General features: G+C 37.7%; 1 protein-coding gene across 1 annotated transcript; it reads left to right on the forward strand.

Annotated features, from left to right (window-relative positions):
• Positions 1-316: 316 nt before the first annotated feature.
• LOC149282312 (centromere protein I-like) lies at positions 317-21,695 on the forward strand. Its single transcript, XM_089498370.1, has 18 exons — positions 317-413; positions 2,198-2,335; positions 4,312-4,430; positions 4,989-5,096; positions 5,489-5,537; positions 5,965-6,011; positions 6,144-6,233; positions 11,455-11,607; positions 14,677-14,797; positions 15,400-15,485; positions 15,801-15,915; positions 16,736-16,800; positions 17,454-17,548; positions 17,750-17,879; positions 18,144-18,268; positions 18,366-18,414; positions 18,503-18,736; positions 21,555-21,695. The coding sequence occupies exons 1-18, from the start codon at positions 317-319 to the stop codon at positions 21,693-21,695; spliced, it is 1,962 nt and encodes a 653-aa protein (XP_089354496.1).
• The last annotated feature ends 378 nt before the right edge of the window (positions 21,696-22,073 follow it).

Consider the following 22,073-nt stretch of genomic DNA (forward strand, 5'->3'; position numbering starts at 1 on the left):
TAGATCACTTTTCCTAGTACCTCTCCTCACCTACTTATACCAGTGTAACCTCTTGTGTAATACACTAGACTCCCTCTAGATTGTAAGCTCATTTGAGCAGGGCCCTCCTACCATGTTGTTTTTTTTTTTTTTTCTGCATGAGGGTTAGTCCAGGTAATGGCTTTGTGAGGCATTTTCTCTGCCAGTAGTACAATTTTTTATTTTTTTTTACCTATTTCTCATTTTATAAACATTTTTTATTTCAGAATTTGCAGGTTTTTAATGACTGTGCCTTCATTCATGTACCCGGTTAACAAAAAGTAAGCATGAATCAGAAATGGAGGGACGGCAGTATATACAAGAAACAAGGATGTCTGGACAGCAGGACTCGAACATCCAACAACTGAAAGAGGCCCTCCAATACTTTAAGAATGGTACTTTGCATGCTATTTAAAAAATTGATAACTATTTAAATTTATGGAAATTCCCACTTCTGTGTCATAACTACATAGTCAGTAGGTTACCTTGTAATGTATGTTTAAGTTAGAAGAGAGGGTGAAAGTTTGTACATTTTGTGTGCTGGAAAACGTATCTGAATGTTTGCATGGGTGCCCCCCCCCCCCCCCCCATATGCACAGCCTGGAGTAAATACTGTCTTGGCAGCTCTACAGCATTACTATCCCCAGCCAGACTTGGAAGCTAACTAGGAGGTACTATCCTGCTCTGACATCAGACAGTCTGTTTGTGAAGCTTCACATAACCACAAATAATGCAGTTTTTGCAGCCTTTTCTTCAGTATCTGTATAGAAATGATTAATCACTGCAGTGTACTGATCTCTGAGAGTCTTGCACTTTGCAAGGACAAGCTTTATGAGCAGAAGAGCATCATGGATATTCAAGTACTTGTGTGAAGCATTTAGAAAAGTAAATATGACTTGCCTACTCAATGCTGCATTAGGAAAATATAGTGTAGCATGGTGAGGTTCACCTTTTAGTCTTTTAAAGTCTAGGAGTCCTGTAGCACGTTGTCAACTACAACTCAGATTGGTTGAGGTGGAAGCTTAATTACTACAGGTACTTTAGCTGCTGTGATTCACAATCCTTGATGTGATTCACCACAACATGCGTTGTCTGAATTAGCTATGCTTTCAGGTTAAACTCCATCCTGAAGGAAGAACTTTCATGCTTTCACTAATGATTTAATATTCAATCTCATCTGTGTTTCAGCAATGTTAAAGGAATGTTTTTCTTTTTCTGAAACATTAAATTGTTTTGTATCCAATTATCCAATAATGTCCCTGTTGCAGAATGACTGTTTTTTATTCACAGTGGCTGGTTTTTATAATACTATATATACTATAATTTTCTATTATAACCATCTCTCCATCACTAAGTGATCATGTAACCTTGGGCAACAGTATTGGTTTTTGTAAGTCAGTTCCTGTCCAAGGAACTGATCCTTTATATAGTGTATTCATTCCGTACATTATAATTGATGTGATACAACCTGAAAATCACAATGGCATGAATTGTCATGATGAATACGTAGGAATTAGGATGCGTGCACCTGTCTTTGCCTCAAGGTGCTATTAGTTTATTATATTGGGCTAAAGAAGACTTAAAAAATAATATCACCAGCTACTCGGAGTGCTCCCTCTGACTGTCGTACAAAGTTGATTCAGCAAGAGTGGGGATAAATTAAAAGACGTTAATTAACGGGAAACACGCGTCTCATTCACCTAGACAGCTTAATCATAAACAAATATTTGTAACCCAAGGCTAACCTTTTTAAAAGCACAGAATCAATTATAATAAATTATTTGGTTAACACGTATTCATAATATGTGCTACATCAAAACAGACATTGAACCAAGACATTCCATTTAGCTGGTATTTAATATAATACATAAAATTAAATCGTCTATACAAATTAAAAACATTACATACAAAACCATTCATGGCTCAAACAGCATGATATATTTAGTATCAGTAAATATTATGGAAATAATGAGCTACATCAGAACCAAAATATAACGGCAACACAGTTGCAGAAAATGTTGCGCATATATATTGGAAAGACCGAAGTTTTTAAAGCAACAGAACTAAAACACAAAAATATTGGGAAGTACATGTTTTACTAGTAATATTTAAACATCATATAGGAATATATGGTGCGGAGTCCCTTACAGTCATATGTTAATTGTATTCTTCTTTCCAGTTGATAGTAAGGTCTCCGTGAAGGGAAACCTTGTCTTATCTGCGCACCTTACTTCGGTAGAGGTTTTCGGCATGCAGAATGGCATTCCTCCAGATGGTGTTGATGTATTGCTTGAACTGGCTCTCAGTGGGAAACTAGGTAATACTTCTGATAATGACCATTGCATATTTTCATTGTAAAGCCTTGCTATATCCATTTTCTTCACTGTCAAAATGCTGGCATAGACAAGGTTTAAACTTTGCCTTCTGACAGCTTGAGCGCATCTATTGAGAGAGTTCCCCTAGCGGTTATCTGCCTTCCCTGATCAGAGTAGGAGGCTTTAACCACATGGTGTTGTCAGATATTTTATCACAGAAAACATGTATTTCTATATTCTGTGATTTTACACAAAATGGAGTTAGAGCCATTTTATTTTATTTAATCATATAGTGATTATTTCTTTTTGTCCTTGTTCTCTCTATAATTGAGAACAAAGGAGTATTCATGTATAATGATGTTTCAGCGTATATATGATACAATTAATGTTATCTTCCATGAGAAAGTTAAGGAGTAGACACTGCATATCTTTAGAAATGTAACTTGGAATGGGGGATACATGGTAAGACTACCAAGACCTGAGTTACTATCTAGGAAGTAACATTTGGCGATTAGGGTGACCAAGGATAAATTCCAAACACATATGTAATGGTTTTAAGTTAATTCTTAGACCAGAGCGTCTCTCACAGGTAAATTAAGAAATTACAACGGTGTAAATATGAGTAGAAATCCTAATTATAATGGGTAAAACCCACCGTTATGATTGGAGAATTCCAATCAAGAGGTGGAGGCAATGATAATAAGACCTGTATTTAAAAGCTTATGTCTTTAATAATAAAAAAAAAAAAAGAGATCGCACCCTGAAATGGACAGACCCTGACGGACTTATTCACCAAATTTACCCCAGAGAATTGGAATCTTAAGATTCTGGCACCATATTTCTCTCTTAGAGTTACTTGGAGTCCTAACCTATATAATTTGTAGAAAGTTATATTTCTTCCCACTTAATTTCTTGCCACTGAATCTGGATTAATTTCTACAAGGACCAGTTGGACAACAGCAACAAGTGGTGGTAAATATAATTGTTTTATTATTCTGAATAGAGATGAATTTTGTCTTCTTCGTATAGAATTCCCTTCCGGGAAATAGTATATTGCATTATTGTATATGACGGCTTGTGAGACTGCAGCTTATAACCCTGATAATAACAATAATGGAAAGGTATTTTTACCTATAGACGAAGTTTGACATTATTTGCATCTATTAGGAACTTCACTAATACTCTTAGACACAAACAAATTATTTTAATTTGTCATATTGGTTAAACTAATATTAGAGAGATAGTGATATCTTTATTACTGCCCTGATTATTATCAATTTTTGGTTGCTGAGTGGGATGGAAATTGTGTGTTAGACTCATAAAATAACAATTCATATTGATAACTATCGATAATATACTGTATTTGAATTGATTTATTTTTGACATGTTTTAAGAATTTTGTGTTTTATATTATGCACTGTGTAACTCGTATATATATTTTATAAATTGGATTTACAATAAATAATATTTTTATTGACTATCGTGGCGATATCTATCTAATTTGAATTATAATTTTCGGCGATATGAAAGAATTTAGGATCGGAGATAAAATATAGGGTATCTCCTTAAATTAATATTGTGGATGTGGTACTACAATATTTGGTAGCGTCATTATTTTGTGTGTGTGACGAAATATTGGTTTTGCCTATTTTGTCTCATTAATATCCCTAACAGTGTGCTGTTACAACTAATGGGTAAGTGCTGGCTTTGCACAAGAGTAATAGTATACCCTGTGGAGAGGGCATAGTAATTTAGATTGAAACATACAAGTCCAAGTTTAACATAGCTCTTCTTCTGGATCAAAAGCTAAGAGAAAGTATATTAAGCTTCCCATTACTTGTGCTGTTAGACTGTTTTTACCTTTATTTTCTTCAGAAATTTTGACTACTAAACTTGAAGCGTAATATGTGCTCTCCTTGTTGATGTCCCTTATTTTGCTCTTACGTTGAACTAATAACATAAAACCTTTTTCATGCAGCGGACTCCGTCAACACCAGGCTCTTGAAGTGCTTACTACCTGCAAGTGAAGTCCTACAGAGCAGTATTATTAAGGGAGTTTCGTTGTTCTGCGCTGCAAAATGTTCAGCCAGTGTTCAGGTACTTTGCAAACTTTCTATTTGTATTGTATTACAATGCAATTTTACTAGCTTCCACTATAGAGATGAGTAAATGTGTATCAAGTATAAAATCATGTGTTCTGACCATTTTGTGCAACGTAGTACTCTTTTTAATTTTGAGAACCACTGCTTAAGGTGTGTTTATAGTGAAATGCAGGATATAAAGCTTTGCTCTCTACGTTAAGAGTAGGACCAGGCAATATTTTCCTGAATTTGGTACCTTCAGAAACTGACGTGAGATTTGACTGTGGACCGGACTCTGTGACAATAGAATATAGTTTGTTTTCTAGGAAGTACTATACCTTTTGAACCAGAAAAAAATTGTTTTCTATTATAAACATGAATAATCTACACACATTCTCACACACACTTTTATGGTACTTTTGCTGTTGAAATTGTGGTTTATTTGGTCTCTAACATTTAATGTTTAGTTTTTATGTATGAATAGATGTGCATAAATCATTGTAGTGACTATCATTACCATAATTCATTAAACATCCAGTAATCCGTATATCCATATTTATTTATTTTGCTACAGAGCCTGTTCATTCGCTGGCTTATTTCCGTATTTGATCTCATTCCATGCAAGGATGCACTTTCTTCGCTCTACAACTTTTTCTTTTACTATCTACAGGATGAGAAGTTGGTATGATCACTCCCCCCCCCCCCCACAGCGATTATCTCATTTTCATTGAATTCATTAGAAGGCAGTACTATGCTGTGTTCAAAACAAGTTTATAGCGTTGTCCAATTTTTTTTTTTTAATAATGTCATCGTCCAACTTGAGCACAAGGTACAGCTAATTGAATAATTTAAGTTTATCTGGACTCATAATGACTGCATTATTGCATTATTTGATTCCGTCATATACAATTATTTTATAATGGGTTTATTTTAGTAAGAATTTGGAGGCTTGTAAGTGTAAACAGGATTAATTCATAGCAAAAGAATTTGCCTTTGTGATGTGGAATTACGGGTATAATAATGTGTATGGAAAAGTTAATACCCCTAAGTACTAAATAACTTCTTCTTCCACAGTGTCCCTATCTATGTCACCTGCTGTATCTGATCACCAAGAAAGATCATGGTGAGTGGACAGAGGTTTTTTGCATCTATTGATCTTTTTCAGGTGCCCTTTCTCTTTAAAACAAAAAACAAAAAAAAAACCTTTCTTTCTTGCTTATACAATCCATTGCCTCTTAATAAACCTCCCATTTACTTTTAATTCAGTACTTTTCTAATTCTGTTGTCTGACACCAATAAATCTAAAAAAAAAAAAAAAAAAAAAATACTAAACATTTAAGAAAATGAAGTCGTGTAACAGAACAATCAATATATCATTACACCCTGCATTTAGTGATGTTGCGGTTCCCGGGTATGCTGTAATCAATATAAACAACTCCTTTGTCAGGTTATCTCTTTATTTAAAATAAATAAATAATAATAAAAAAAAAATACATATATATAATAATATGATGTGTGTTTGTCTTACTACGTTGCTCTTGTTTCATCAGTGCGTCCTTTCAGAGTCCGGAAACTATTAGAACTCCAGAGTCGGAAGGTAAGGAGGTGACTATGAGGTTCTATCCAATTTATTTGGACTGATAAAAAGCTAAACATATATATATTGTGTATGGATTATAATCGAACTATATGATTTATATTTCTGATACATTTCTCACACCATCTTTAGGGGCTATATCCTCCTCTTATCGGCCTCCTCTCCTTGTATAAAATATTTTGCCCGGAGATGGTTTTGGTCTCTCTGCCAAGTAGAGTTAAGGTAAGCAACAGCGGTTCTGGTGAATACACATAATATACATGCAGCCTTTGATGGAATACAGTCTGGAATGAGGCTGCACTGGCTAATAGCGGTATGCCGCCACTGTAGCTACGCTTGGAAAACACTGATGTGGCATATGATTTACATAAGTCATTACACACCTAACTTTACATTTATTATTACATCTCTACAGAACTATTTCAAGAGTTCACACCTGCTGTGGACTTCAGAGCTGAGGGCAGTGACGAGGAGGAATGCAGGACATCCAACTATGGATCATATTTTGAATGTAGGGGGCAAGGAACATCCATTAGCCAATTCCCGTAAAAGGGTGTGTATCATTTCTTTGACAGTTTGTAGCATTAGAGTATAATCTCTGTTAACCCCTTCAATCCCCTACAGATGTACCGGGACGTCCAAAAAACGCCTATTAAGAAACCCCTATGGACGTCCCGGTACGTCCAGCCCTTCGTGCAGCGTCAGGGACACATCCGTTTGACAGCCTGGACTCCCCACTGACAGCAGTCAGCAGTCTGCTGTCCGTTCTCCTGTAACAGCTTCTGGCATGAAAGCCGGTAAGCGGTTACATTGCAAACTGCCCGATCGGGCATTCCCTTCCGGGTTGCGTCACTGCTGATCTGTGAGGACCTGCATAGAGATCACAGTGTGATCGGTGCAGGGGGGGATCGTGGGGAGGGGAGTGAGAAACCATGTCTCTCACTCCCCCTCCTGTCCTGAAACAGAAAAGCTGGAAAAAAAAAGTTAATTCATTTAAAAAATATTAAAAAAATCATTTAAATAATAATATAAATAATACTAAAAAAAATTGTGAGCTGTGATGTCATTGTGACATCACTGGCATGTTCAGGAGGTCCCTAGGAGGACCTCTAACTATATATATATATATATATATATATATATATATATATATATATATATATATATATATATATATATAATTAAAAAACCTTACTCCCATTGCCCTAGCATAACAACATCTAGCCAGTATAACCCTCCTGCCCCCGTTCACAACCCCCAAACCCGTTAAGCCATAGGCATAAAAATTATAAAAAATTGTACACCTTATAGTATGCTCCCTGGTGCTAGGAAAGTCTGGAAAATCTATATAAATTAGGTATTTCTGAAATCGGGACACCTGAATTGATAAACTTGGAGGGGATTTTCCATTACTTTACCTAATTTTGTGAGGATTCAGAGGAAAAATGTAAAAAAATTTTTTTTTCTAATGTTTGCTAGTTTTTACTACATTTCTCATTCTAAATTTTCAGCTAATCCAACTATGGTATCAAAAGAAAGCTCTATCTCTCCTTGAAAAAACAATATATAGTTTACATGGGTACACTATTCACAGGAAAGGAGAATAATCGCTAAACCGACATACCGCAAAAAAGGTAAAATTGCTCCGGGCTTTGAGGTACCAAAAACCCCTGGGATTGAAGGGGTTAATGGTACACTCCGGCCTTATTTTGATGCCAAATATATGTGTCTATCTTGCATAGACTCCGGTTCATCGTACCTTGTGCAAATTGATGGTAAAATGTAGTTATTGGAGTTGGAATATGACAGCCTCGCTGTGATGGAGAGCCGTACTTGGACTAAGTAGCTCTGCCGTAGAGATCTTCCTTACCACCAAAAGCTTAATTGCATGAAGGGATTAACCCTTCATATTCCCCCAAGCACTAGCCGAGATTTAGTGTAGGGGTGCAACAGAACTCTCCCTATTGAGGACAGCACATATATTTATACACACAAACATTGATAGGATTAGGGGTTTAATCCCATGAACTACCAGACAGCCCGGCGCCTCCATATGGCCAGCAATGCCCACCTGACAGAGGCACTATTTCGGGGTGAGAGCTCAGGGTCCTAGGATGTTGTGATCCGACGTAGGGACCCTGAGCAACAGCGTCGGGAACTTCCCCGGGAATAGTCCGTGTGGCAGCGCTGCCAGAGTTCCATACCCGCGGCTGGGTAACCCCCCTGGTCCTAAAGATTGGTAATAAAACCAGGGTTCCCAAACAAGCTCCCTCTCTCTAACCACCACCGAGTGATGTGCACCCAGTCAAGCGCCACGCAGGGGGGAAGGTGGAATCTGACCAATATCAGGGATATACAAGGTCTGTGAGCCTTTAACCCTTGGGAAAACCACAGGGATGGGGTGTAACACAAGAAAACAGATATGGGGCCAAAATAACATAAAGGATAAATAATAGAGGATAAACAGATGGGCTGTCACACTCTCCAAACAAGAATGCATATTAAAGTGCTTTTAATATCTATCCTTAAAGTATAAAAATGCATACCTTATGAAGAAGCTGCAGCTCCCAAAATGTATGGTTAACCCCTTCGCGACCTTTGCCGGTTCAGGACCGTCATGACAGGAAGGTCACTAAATGACCTTTGACGGTCCTGAACCGTCAAAAAATTAAATAAGCTTAGAAAGTGATCAACGATCACTTTCTTCGCTTAAACGGCGTTACTGTAATGCCTCGATGTCGAGGCATTCAGTAACGCCGAGATCGGCATCGGGGGCCATGTCTGGCCCCTCCCCGGGGCATCAACAGCCACCATACATTGTATGGCGGCGGACGCCCGTTTTAAAAGCGTTTAAGAGGCGATCAACGAAATGGTGTCGCTGGAATGCCTCGATCAGGAGGCATCCAGCGACACCAAACACTTACCTTTGGATGGGCTGTGACCGCTCCGGAGAGTGGTCACAGCCGCAGCTGCCGGTGATCTTCGCCATCAACAAGATGGCGGCGGCCTGGGATAAAAAATAATAAAGAAGAAAGAGTTTGCTAGACGGTCTCCTGACCCTCTAGAGAACTCTGGCTCCACTTGCAGGTTGAATACAGGTACTGCATTCAACCAAGCAAGTCAATGGAACCCAGCTTTCTAATCACTATGATTAGTAAAATATTAAAAAAAAAAGGGAAAAAAATAAATTATGCAGTGATGTCACTTGATGAACCATACAGTACCAGCAAAATGTGTAAAAAAAAAATATAAGTATTAAAAAAATAAAATAAAATAAAAAAATAAAGTTTATTATTTTTGAGCAAGTGCTAAAATTTCTCAAAAATCTCAACAAACAGTTAAAATAAAAGCACTTCAAATACCCAAGGGGTGTCTAATATATAAAAAAAATGGCTGATGGGGTAAATTGGAGTGGCCGAGCTCAAAGAAAGGGCATAGGTACAGACTGAACAAAATGGAGAAAAAAAGCGCACTTCCCAAATGTGGCATTTTAAATCTCAAATAACCCGACAAACCCATGCATGTCGGGTATCACTGCACTCAGGAGATGTTCCTGAACACACATTGGGGGGTTGTTTGACAGTGACATATACCAGAACCTGTATCTCTATAACTAAAGTACAATTTGTGTGAAAAAAATAAATAAAACAAATTGCTATTACAAAGTTTGACAAAGTGTAGTTCTATAATTGGTGCATGGAAAGGGTTAAGATAACAGCATTTGGAATACCCTGGGGTGTCTAGTTTTCAAAAATATATGGTTTGACAGGGTTAAATTGAGTTAACTGGCTTCAAAGATGTTCCAAAGAGGAGATGGAGGCAGACTGACCAGATTTGTTAAAAAAGATTTGGAAATCATAAAACGCTGCTTGTACTTATTGCCCTATAACTTACAAAAAACAGCAAAAAAAAATTGGGTATTTCTAAACTCAGGACAAGTAGTAGAATCTATTTAGCTAGTTTTTTTGCTTGCTTTTTTAGGTGAGTAAAAGATTTTTCAAATAAAAGTCATAAAATGTTTTGTTTTTTTTCAATTTTTCACCATGTTTTTTTTTGTTTTTTTTTTTATAGTAAATAAGATGATACGATCAAAATAATGGTATCTGAAGAAAGCCCATCTTGTCCTGAAAAAAACAATATATAACTTATGTGGGTACACTAAATGGGTGATGAGAAAATTACAGCTGAACACAAGCACCACAAAAGTGTCAAAACAGCCTCGGTCCCACAGGGTACAAAACGAAAAATGAGCCCGGTCCTTAAGGGGTTAATAGAAGTGAACAGACTGTTGTTTACCACTAAAGCTAGGGCATGACAAACACTGTAAAACTGACTCCCCTGTTTCATTGGTATATGTCTGTGTTTTGTAATTGTTGGCCTATTCTGGGTAGGTATGTAGAGCGCTCTTCCTACTGTTTTTTTTTTTTTTTGTTTTGTTTTCTCTTGGGAGCTAGCCATCCCTATCGGGGATTAGGTTAGCGTCCCTGGTTGTTTGGGAACTACTAGTTACTCTGAACAAGTCCTTGGGGTGGATTCTGCTCCTCAGGCATATTGTAAAATATCGTTTCTGGAGCAAGGGGTTGTGCCAGGGGCTATATATTTACATTTGGGGCCACCCTAGGCCTGTCTTAGCCCCCAGTTGCCTTTCACACTGTGGTCAGTGCCCATGTAGAATGATGGTGCTTAGCACTTTTAAGAAAAGGAGTGCTGGAATAAATGTCGTATTCCTGCAGGCTGTGTCTTAAAGGTGTGCAGAGTCTTTTAATGAAAGCCTATGGCAGCCGTGTAGGCCTTAATAAGCAAGGTGTAAAAGCATTTTCTTCTGTGTCCGTTCTCATATTCAGTTAACTTTATTTGTTGGAAGTACCTCAAAGCTTTACTGCGTTTCTTACTGTCGCCATGTTTAATTTTGCTGTTAATGAGCTCTTCCGTTTGAAAACAATGTGATGACATACTGCTTTACTTGTTAGTCACCCAAGTCTGTCTTGTTTGAAAAAATTCTTACAAATGCTTATCTATATATAATCTTATTTTCTTTGTAATTGTTTGGTATATATTATTTGGAGAGATATTTTGAGAAAAATTGGACTGCTTTGTTTCAACATAATTCGGCTCTGGTGTGATATAAACCAAAAACTGCATACTTCTACATTCCCTATCCTAAACCTGTTACACATTTCTAAATAGTTCTTATAAACTAGAGTTATTCAAAATGGGATGAGCATGTTCGTTTGCCTTGCACAGTATTTTGGGAAAAAACTGTACCACTGCCAAGCCCGAGCCAAAATTACAGTACGTGGGCATGTAAACACACTGCAGCGTACAGGGAAGTTGATGGGGCTTCTCCCAAAAATGGTGTCTGGGTGCAATATCTATAAGTTGTTTGTGATAATTAGAGAATGTGCATTGTTTTACATGTGTAAACCTTCATTATCTCTTTCAGAAATGGAACAGTAAACTCCCACAGTCTGCATGCAGTGATGTTTGGAGTGCTGTGCCTTTTATCGATAACCATCTGATCTCCTCTAATCAGGTTTTTCCTTTAGAGAAACTGCAGACTTTCACACAGCTACTAGAGAACATCCACCAGCTTGAGGTAATTGATATTAAATATGAATAGCATGGCAGTCTTTAAGGGGAATTGTCACTATTTTTGATTTATATAATGCCGTCATATTCTGTATCACTGTGCAGTGGGTAAACGGGACGTAAGTAGAGCATAACATCACAATTTGGACTTGGTGAAACAAAAGGTAGGAAGGCTGTGCTCAGACAAGCTTGCAGAAGCTGTTGTTGTCTCCCTGAAATTGTTTTGTGTATACTGCTTGATACAAAACAACAATATTCTGAAAACTGGTGGGTTCATAAAACTGAAAAGTGCCCAACAATCAAAGGATTAAAAACAAGATAGGTAGCCCCATGGTATTCATATGACTAATTATTTTAAAATAAACCTTGGGCATTACTATGGAGTTGCCTTCCCCCATTTTGCAATTCTAACAACCTCAACTCTTCTGGGAAGTCTTTCCATGAGATTTTGGAGTATGTCTGTGGGCATTTGTGCTCATTAGTGAAGTCAGGCCAAGAAGTCTCGCAATCGGCATTCAAATCCTCCAAAAGGTGTTCAGTGGCATTAAGGTCAGGGTTATGTACAGGCCACTCAAGTCCATCCATACCAACCTTGCCAAACAATGTTTTTATGAACCTAGCTTTTATGCACAGTGACAAAATCATGCTAAAACAGAAAATGGCCTGCCCCAAACTGGTGCCACAAAGTTGGTAACATACATAGTAACATAGTAACATAGTTCATAAGGTTGAAAAAAGACCGAAGTCCATCAAGTTCAACCTATATACATATTGTGTCCCTACTGTGTTGATCCAGAGGAAGGCAAAAAACCCTTATGAAGCAGATGCCAATTGCCCCATACCAGGGGGAAAATTCCTTCCCGACTCCAAATATGGCAATCAGAATAAATCCCTGGATCAACGTTCTGTCCCTATTAATCTAATATCGATAACTTGTAATATTATTGCTTTCAAGAAACACGTCCAGGCGCCTTTTGAACTCTTTTATTGAGTTTACCATCACCACTTCCTCTGGCAGAGAGTTCCATAATCTCACCGCTCTTACTGTAAAGAACCCCCGTCTGTGCTGGTGTAGAAACCTTCTTTCCTCCAGCCGTAGAGGATGTCCCCTTGTTATAGATACAGTCCTGGGTATAAATAGGTCCTGGGAGTGATCTCTGTACTGTCCCCTTATATATTTATACATAGTTATTAAGTCCCCCCTAAGCCGTCTTTTTTCCAAACTAAATAACCCCAATTCTGATAATCTTTCTGGGTACTGTAGTCCTCCCATTCCCCTTATTACTCTGGTTGCCCGTCTTTGAACCCTCTCCAGCTCCACTATATCTTTCTTGTACACTGGTGCCCAGTACTGTACACAGTGTTCCATGTGTGGTCTGACTAGTGACTTGTACAGGGGTAGAATTATTTCCTTGTCGTGGGCATCTATGCCCCTTTTGATGCACCCCATGATTTTATTTGCCTTAGCAGCAGCTGCCTGACACTGGTCGCTACAGGTAAATTTACTGTTAACTAAAACTCCTAAGTCCTTTTCCATGTCAGTCGTCCCCAGTGTTTTCCCATTTAATACATATTCCCAGCCTGGATTTTTCTTCCCCATGTGCATAACCTTACATTTATCTGTGTTGAACCTCATCTGCCACATCCCAGCCCAAGCCTCCAACCTATGCAGATCCATTTGTAATCGTGCGCTGTCCTCTATTGTGTTAACCACGTTACAGAGCTTAGTATCATCTGCAAAGATTGATACTTTACTATACAATCCCTCTACAAGGTCATTAATAAATATATTAAAAAGAATAGGACCCAAAACTGACCCCTGTGGTACCCCACTAGCAACAGTCACCCACTCAGAGTATGTACCATTAATAACCACCCTCTGTTTCCTATCACTGAGCCAGTTACTTACCCACATACACACATTCTCCCCCAGCCCAAGCATTCTCATTTTATGTACGAGCCTTTTATGTGGCACCGTATCAAATGCTTTGGAAAAATCAAGATATACGACATCCAGCGATTCACCCCGATCCAGTCTTGAGCTCACCTCCTCATAAAAGCTGATCAGGTTAGTTTGACAGGACCGATCCCTTGTAAACCCATGCTGATATGGAGTCATACACTTATTTTCATTGAGATACTCCAAAATAGCATCTCTTAGGAAACCCTCAAACAGTTTACACACAACAGAAGTTAAACTAACAGGCCTATAATTCCCCGGGTCACTTTTTGTCCCCTTTTTGAATATTGGCACAACATTTGCTATGCGCCAGTCCTGGGGAACAGACCCTGTCACTATAGAGTCCTTGAATATTAGAAATAGGGGTCTGTCTATTACATTACTTAACTCCCTTAGAACGCGGGGGTGAATGCCATCTGGACCTGGTGATTTGTCTATTTTGATTTTTTTTAGGCGGCACTGCACTTCTTCCTGCGTTAGACAGGCGACATGTACTGGGGCATTTATCTCATCCTGCTGTATATTACCTGGCATTTCATTTTCCTCTGTGAATACAGCAGAGAAGAATATATTTAATAGATTAGCTTTTTCCTGATCCCCGTCTATAACTTCTCCCTCATTACTTTTTAAGGGGCCAACGCTTTCATTGTTAACCTTTTTACTATTTATATAGTTAAAGAACATTTTGGGGTTTGTTTTACTCTCTTTGGCAATGAGTCTTTCTGTCTCCAATTTTGCTGCTTTTATCTGATTTTTACATATTTTATTTTTTTCCCGATAGCTTTTTAGTGCTTCCTCACTGCCTTCCTGTTTTAGTAGCTTAAATGCCTTTTTTTTGCCATTTATTGCCCCCTTTACATTTTTATTTATCCACATTGGTTTTCTCTTGTTCCTGACTCTTTTATTCCCATACGGTATGTACCTTTCACAGTGAGAATTTAAGATATTCTTAAAAATTATCTAAAATGTCTTTGTGTGTTTTATAGTATTAACATTACCCTTTGCTGTGTTTGTAAAGACTACTACCTTGTGTACCGAACTGTAAACATCTAGGTTACGAAAGTGACTGATCTTCTTTTGTACCAATTGTATCTCATGTACTATTTTTGTTTCCAGCTTCCAGCACAGATGGGTTCTGTGTTAAAAAACCCCCTCCTGTTGCATTATGTAAACTGCATCAAAGATGATACTCTGTTTTTGAGGCTAAATTACTGGTTGGCGTTCACGCTGCATGAAGGTAAAAACAGCAATGGCTCTTGACAGCAGTAGGCTCATTGTTTCATTAATTGTAGAATAGGGCTGCACAACTCCATGGCTGTAGAAAGGCTGCAGTTTGGGATATCCCTCGTTGCGCGCGTAGACATATCGCCTAAAATCCATTAAGCAAGTTTTCAAACAATGAGACGCAGAATTCCTTGCCTGTTTGTGGCACTTGCACCCTGCTAAATAACATAGAGAAATATAGAAAGTTTATTCCCCCCCCCCCCATCATAAAACAAAAAGTGGGGCAAAATAACAATGGATTTTACTTGGTCTGTGAACATAGTGTCTGTTTTCAGTGTAGAATGTTACCTGGGGTTTTCAAAGGTTTCTGCAAAAGGAGAGCCCCTGTAATCTATTTTTGGTAATCTATCATACATTATTTTTTGTATAACAAAGTAGTTCCATGGTAAACTGTGGTCTGGGATAATTGTAATTTTGTGGACACTGTCTTAGTAGAGAAATAAAGGTGTCGGTCAATACATTTTGTGGAAGCTGGTCGTCTTCTGGTTTTGGCTCTAACGAAAAGGCATACTATTTTCCACCTTAACAAAAAACGTGCGTGTTTTCCACCCTCAGAATGCTCCTGGTTTTTGGGAAAGAAGCATAATGAAGAAGTAGAGGTGTTTCTTGAGACAGTTGTTAAAACTCAGAAATTTTTACAGGTGAGTCAGTTCCTTCATACTAACCTGATAAATCATGTCATCTGCAACTATTCTATTGACCTTCCTCTCCAGTTGCATGAGCAACTTCAAATGGGCTTAAACAAAGCATTACTCTAAGTTGACACTGTATCCATGTAACTGGTCAAACTTGCTGTTTGGTGCACAGGAGAGTACCCCATGTTCTGATCTTTTTCTCCACATTGTTGCTGGTGCCTAGGAGATATTTTTATCAAATTTCATTTTTTCCCAGATTACCAGTTTAAGTTACAAAATAGTGTTTTAGTGGAATTTAATTTTCCCTCCCCCACTTCTTAGGAAGGACTTTCAAGCACTGAAGAATTCCTCTACAAGTATCTTCCTCATTGGAATGGCTCTCTTCGTTCTCAAATCCTCAAACTTATCACCTGGATTCCAATTAACTCTTCTTCAGGTGTAGTAATGTGTGGGATATTAGTAGGATGTTTCACATTTTCTATCTCATTCTGTGGACTTCTGCCCCTTCTAATCAAATGTTTGGGATAAAAGTAAATATTAGACTTGTACAAATTGCAAATTTGGTAAATTTACCAAAATTCAGTAGATGTGTTCGAAGCGACAAAAACAAGTCCAGACCCCTCATGAATTGGATGAAAACTAAGCAAAAAGCTCAGAATTTTTGTCTGAAATACATGGGCCCACATGGGCGCACACACACTCTCGTTTGCTCTCTGAATGTTTCCCTCTCCCTACCACTTCTACAGCTTATTCTTCAATATTTTATCTTCTCGCTTCTCTTCCATCTGCTATCTTTGGCCACATCTCTGCAGATATAACCCGGCAGGAACTTCTGCCAAAATAGCGGCATTTCCGGTGGCATCCTCTCCATGATCGGGGGAGGACATCACCGAAAGTGGTTATTGTGCCCGAAGTGGAACACATTGGGCAGAAGTTCCTGCCAGGTTATGTCTGCGGAGATGTGGATGAAGATAGCAAATTGAAGGTATCAGATTTAAGGGAGGAGATAGAAGAAGATGCAGAAGTGGTCGACAGAGAAACGCTTAGAGAGTGAATGAGATTGAATGTGGGCAGTGGGCTGCGAAATTTGTTCCTGAATTTTCTGCCTCTGGACAGGAACTGTAATTCGCTGCCCAAAAATAAACTGAAAAAATAGTTTTTAGCCCATTTGCACTTCTAGCAGTGTCTAATCAATGTGCTTCTTACACAAATTGGCTCTTTATGAAATATGTATCTAACACTATTCCTTTTTTCAGAGTTGGAAATGTTGCTGTTTGAACCACTGGCTCAGCTTTTTGCCGGATCCACTTTGTTTTTCAAGGCAAGCAACTTTTGGTGTTTTGTAGATGGCTACCATAACTATGTGAAAAAATTTGCCTGATTAGTGGTCTTAATACGATGCCTTCCTTATAAATACTGTTATCTACCAAGGATGAGGCACCTAAAACACCTTTCACAGAAAGTTGCACCACTTTCCAGTGAAGAAACACACCGTTTCTTTTCCACTCTGCCAAGTCACACCTGTATCCCATCATCTTAAAACACTTCTTCTGACAGCTTAACTCTGTGTTGATTATTGCAGTTTAAACCTCTACTGTGTTTATTAAAAAAAAAAAAAAAAATTTAGAATACATTTTTCAGCTTATACATGTTGCCAAAATACAAATGACATCCAAATGGAATAAAAATACAATTACCAGGGCCAAGAATAAAGCAAAAGAATCATAACAAAAATAAACCAAACCATGTAAAAAAGAATATCGTGCCACCCTTGGTCCCATGGCACACACTTGTTCTAACACTGGAGGACAGATTCATTAATAGCAACATTTCATATGCACAAATCTAAAATGAACTGGAGCAGATCCTGATATGCGCTACAATGAAGTATTATAATTTTACTGTGTCACCTGGGTTGTTTGATTTGCTCTTAAAACTTGTGTGTATCTTTTAATTGCCAACTTTGCTTTGCAGTGCAGTGTGCTTGAGAGTATGAAGGGGTTGTTGCAAAACTGGCTTGTCTGGCATTCAGTGTGTGCTGAAGAAGTGCATTCAAACGGGGCAAACAAGTAAGTAACCCTCCTCATACCTTAACATGTATGTTGCTTCATTTTCCAAGATGAAAAAAAGATCTTACTAGACAAGCTAGGTGTGCGTGCGTAGTATGTCTTTATGTCTTCTAATTGGCTGCATCCTAATTTAGGAAATTTGCTCAAAGTATGTGCATTATCATATTGTGTCCACTTGTCACATTTTTTTTTTTTTTTCAGTCATACTATGTCTGGATTGCTGACTGCGATTGAAGATCTGATACAGTTCACTGGGCGCTTGTGCACTCTTGGGCTCCAGATCCAGAGCAGCTCTCTTCTCCTTCATTTTATACTGGATTTCTATGAGATAGTAAGAACTCTTATGTCTGTATGGGTGCACTAGTTGGTTGCAGAATACTTGGGTAGCATTGTCTACACATTTCACCGCCTAACACTCTTCCCATTAAAGCAATGTTTATTAAGTTATTTAATTTTGTAAATTTTTTGAATCAGATGTAAATGTTAGAGAAATTCTAATTGTTACATTGCTGTCTGGAGTACAAATACATAGCTTTCACTTTAGCTTTCTAGATCTTTGCAGGGAGTTTCATTATTCCTACTATCTTCCACACAGGTCTGTGACATGTACACACAATTTGATTTACCCCTGGTTGTCCTTCCACCTCCGGGAGTGTTTTACCCAGCTTTGCTTAGTACAGACTCTGTGAACCTTGACAGACTTTGCTACATCATGTACAGGTATAGTCATTGTCTATGTAATAAAAATGTTTTACCTAGCATCTGAGAAGTATCCAGTTTCTCTAATGTTGCTAACTGGTTTTGCTCACTGTTTTAGGTACAGGACCAACTTGGTAACTGTAAAAGATAATGAACGACACAAAAGGGTAAGTGTTTAAATTAGTAAAATCCTTAAAGTTGATTCAGTTTCTAATCACAGCAGTGTCTGATGCATAGTTATTCTGCATTTTCCAGGGAAAGATTTATCTGAACATCAGCAGTCAAACATTCCAGGAGTATAATCGGTACCTAACAGCCATGGTTGGTTGTTTGTGGACCTCACAAGCATTTCTTCAGGACACTCATCCTCAGGGCATCCGGCTAGAGCAAGAGGTGCTGGCAAGTACCGGTGTTCCCTACTACAAGAAAGCATTCAACATAGTCTACCACCCTGCACTCGTAGGCTATTCATCCAGCTTCCTGCATCAGGTGAGGCAATTTATAGATCCATATTGGCTAATATGTTGGACTGGCTTTTAAACTTCTTTAGTGGTTCTATTGTTCCCCAAGCATTCTTTGTGATATAGCAAACGTTTAACTACCCCCTTCAATATGTACATAATTTAAATTAAACTCTTTTTTTGACCAGTTTATGGTAAGTTTAATTAGTGAAAGCACTTGCTTGGAAAAACATTTAAAATCTAATTTTAATTATTTTTGGACACCTACCCATAGTGTGTGTGAAACGTTATTTTGCATCACAGGCATTCTGTATATTTGTGATGAACATTAAATGCACATTGTATTCTGCAAATTGTAAACTGGATTATTTGTGCTGGACAAGTGCAAGTTGCTCCTTTGGGGAAAAAGAAAAAAAAAACTCTGTTCCTAATAGGTTTGTGAGTAAGGATATGCTTTATCTAACTCGTATAGACGTGAAATGAAGATATCTGTAGTTACCATAATGTATGCTTACCAACCTTGGAGTTTGCAGAAGAGTTTAACCTCCTAACGGCCAATGACGGGCCTGGCATATCATGGCATCAAACAAGCCTAGAAAGCAATCTAAGATCGTTTACTTCGCTTAAGCTGTGGCTCCCAAGAGCCACAAGCACCACTGTAAGAGATTTTACCACTAGCAAGATGGCGGCATCCTTTAAAAAAAAAAAAAAGTTTCCAAGAAGGTCTCTCCAGACCCTCCTGAGAACTTTGGCTCACATGCGCTGCATTTAACCATGGAAGTCAATGGAGCCCAGCTTTCCAATCACAATGTGATTTAGTAAATATATATATTTTTTTAATAATAAAAAAAAAAATTGGCTAAAAAAAGTGCTAAAATTAGAGCTTTATCTTCCCAAAAATACTGGCACAGTTAAAATACTAGTGTTTCAAATACCCAAGGGGTGTCTACTTTAAAAATAAACAAAAAATGAATGGTTTGATGGAGTGGCCAGGTTCAAAGATAACTTCCCAAATGTGACATTTTAGCTCCCAAGCAACCAGATAAACCCGTTGCTGAACACAGATTGGGGTGTTGTTTGACAGTGACACATACCAGGCGTGGTAAATTCATACCAGAGTTACATTGTGTGTGTGTGTGTGTGTGTGTGAAAGAAAAACACACAAACTACCGCCACAAATCTTTGCAAAGGCTGGTGGTAAAATGAGTGCATGGAAAGTGTTAAAATACCGACATTTGATGCATGCCATGGGGTGTCCAGTTTGATAGGGTAAATTGAACTGACAAGCTTCAAAGATGTCCCAAATAGGACATGGTAGCAGAAGGACCATACGTCAAAGCTCCAAGTTTTAAAAAATAAATGCGCACTTCCCAAATGTGGCGTTTTACCTCCCAAACAACCATATACCAGGAGCTATAAATCTATACCTGATTTAAAAAAAACCCCCACAAAATAAATTACTACTACAAATTTTGACAAAGGGTAGGAGTAGATTTAGAGCGTGGAAAGGGTTAAAATACTAGCATTTGAAATACCCTGGGGTGTCTATTTTTCAAAAATCTATGGTAAACTGCATTGGCAAGCTTCAAAGATACCTGAAATAGCACATGGGGCAGAATGACCAGATTTGGAAAAATGGTTTTGAAATGGCAATATGGTACTTTTACTTATTGTCCTATAACTTGCAAACACAACATGAAAACATTGGGTGTTTCTAAACTCGGGAGAAATAGTACAATCTTTCTAGCTTTTGTAAATGAGTTAAAGATTTTTCAAATAAAACTGAATTATTTTTTTTTATATATAGGAAATTAGATTAAAAATGGTATCTGAAAAAACCCTTCTCCTGAGAAAACAAAATATAACTTGTGTGGGTACACTGAATGGGAGAGGTGAAAATTGCAGCTAAACACAAGCACTGCAAAAGTGTTAAAACAGTCTTGGTCCCAAAGGGTACAAAAATTTAAAAAAGCAGCTTGGTGCTTTAAGGGGTTAAATGTTCTAGCTCCCTGATATCACTATGCATTATAAAGGGAAAACCCATCCCTTGTAGCACAAGAAGCTCACATTTTGTTATAAACTTTGTATGCAGACTGGGAGGATGGCAGCGTTTCAGTGTGATACATAGGGTGACTTTCCCTGCCCTAACAGCACATTCAGTATATGAACAAATTGCTAAAATGCAAGCTGCATTATACAGGAAGTAGAAAAAGAAAACTAGACCTGTTAACGGGCAAGTGTCACCCAGCAGCAACACTATCAAACTGGACATAAGCTAATGAAGCAATTTAATTCTTGCATTTCTGAAATGTATCTATATATATATATATATATATATAACACTTTTGTACTAATCTGCAATAATCTTTCAATATTTTTGTCTCCTGAAGCGGTTTCCAGAAGACAGAATGTTTCAGCTCCACCTAATAAAGGTAACTGTTTCTGTCCTTACTACATGAGCAGTTTATCAAGGACAATAATTACCTGAAAATGCCACGTGTGTGCATTGGTGTAAAACCCTATCAATAAAAATTACTGCCAATCAATTACTTATTATAGCTTTAGGAACTTTTGAGTTTTACCCTGGTGTTAATTTTAGTTTTCAATGTATAACTTTTTTTTTATATTGCACAAACTTCAGTGTATTTTACTGCATGCAATTACTTATTTCTCATTTTCCTTCACCAGAATGTATGTATTTTATATTTTCATTTACGTGTGTATAGATGGGTATAATATTCAATGGTGGGCTTTAGCTATGCAAACCACCCTAGAGTGTTTGGTTATGCTGTTTTAATTTTGTCTGGTTAAAGATTCTAATACGTTGCTATTGTGCATCCATTCAGGGTCAACGTTGGAATACATATTTGGATTTTCTCTACAGTGAAGGAATGAATGGCCTAAGACTATTTATTGAAAGCAGTGTTAATCGTGTGTCTAGCAACAGCAAACAGGAACCCAGTGATCTTGCTTTATCTCAGCCTTAGTCTTATCTGTGCAATTACACGTCCAAATCTTCTGTACCATGAATAATTACTGGGGATATTTTAATACATTATATATATATATATATATATATATATATATATATATATATATATACACACACACACATCTAGACTCTAAAGTATTACATATCTGCTAACAAGGGCAATTCCTATTTGACATTTGGTCTGCCACTGCACGTTTCCCATGACCAACTGCTAATTGTGACTTTTTTTATGGGGGGCCGGTGTGTGGATTTCTTAAACTTAACTCAGTACAACCTGTCTTCATTTTCTCACAGTGACAGTTTTTTAATATTTTCAAATATTGTCCTAATAAAAGTGCAGCTTGTTTGTTTTATTTGCTAGTCTGTATAACTT

Source organism: Sceloporus occidentalis, unplaced genomic scaffold (genome assembly GCF_023333645.1).
Source record: "Sceloporus occidentalis isolate IW3139 unplaced genomic scaffold, rSceOcc1.0.p SCAF_119, whole genome shotgun sequence".
In the NCBI taxonomy this organism is placed as follows: Eukaryota; Metazoa; Chordata; class Lepidosauria; order Squamata; family Phrynosomatidae; genus Sceloporus; species Sceloporus occidentalis.

What these genes read in the sequence shown, in the direction of transcription:
- LOC149282312 (XM_089498370.1), top strand. Translation starts at nt 317, where the DNA reads ATGGAGGGACGGCAGTATATACAAGAAACAAGGATGTCTGGACAGCAG. An exon ending in ATCTACAGGATGAGAAGTTG is followed by an intron (nt 5,097 to 5,488) that starts GTATGATCACTC and finishes CTTCTTCCACAG; the next exon opens with TGTCCCTATCTATGTCACCT. An exon ending in CATCCAGCTTCCTGCATCAG is followed by an intron (nt 18,737 to 21,554) that starts GTGAGGCAATTT and finishes GCATCCATTCAG; the next exon opens with GGTCAACGTTGGAATACATA.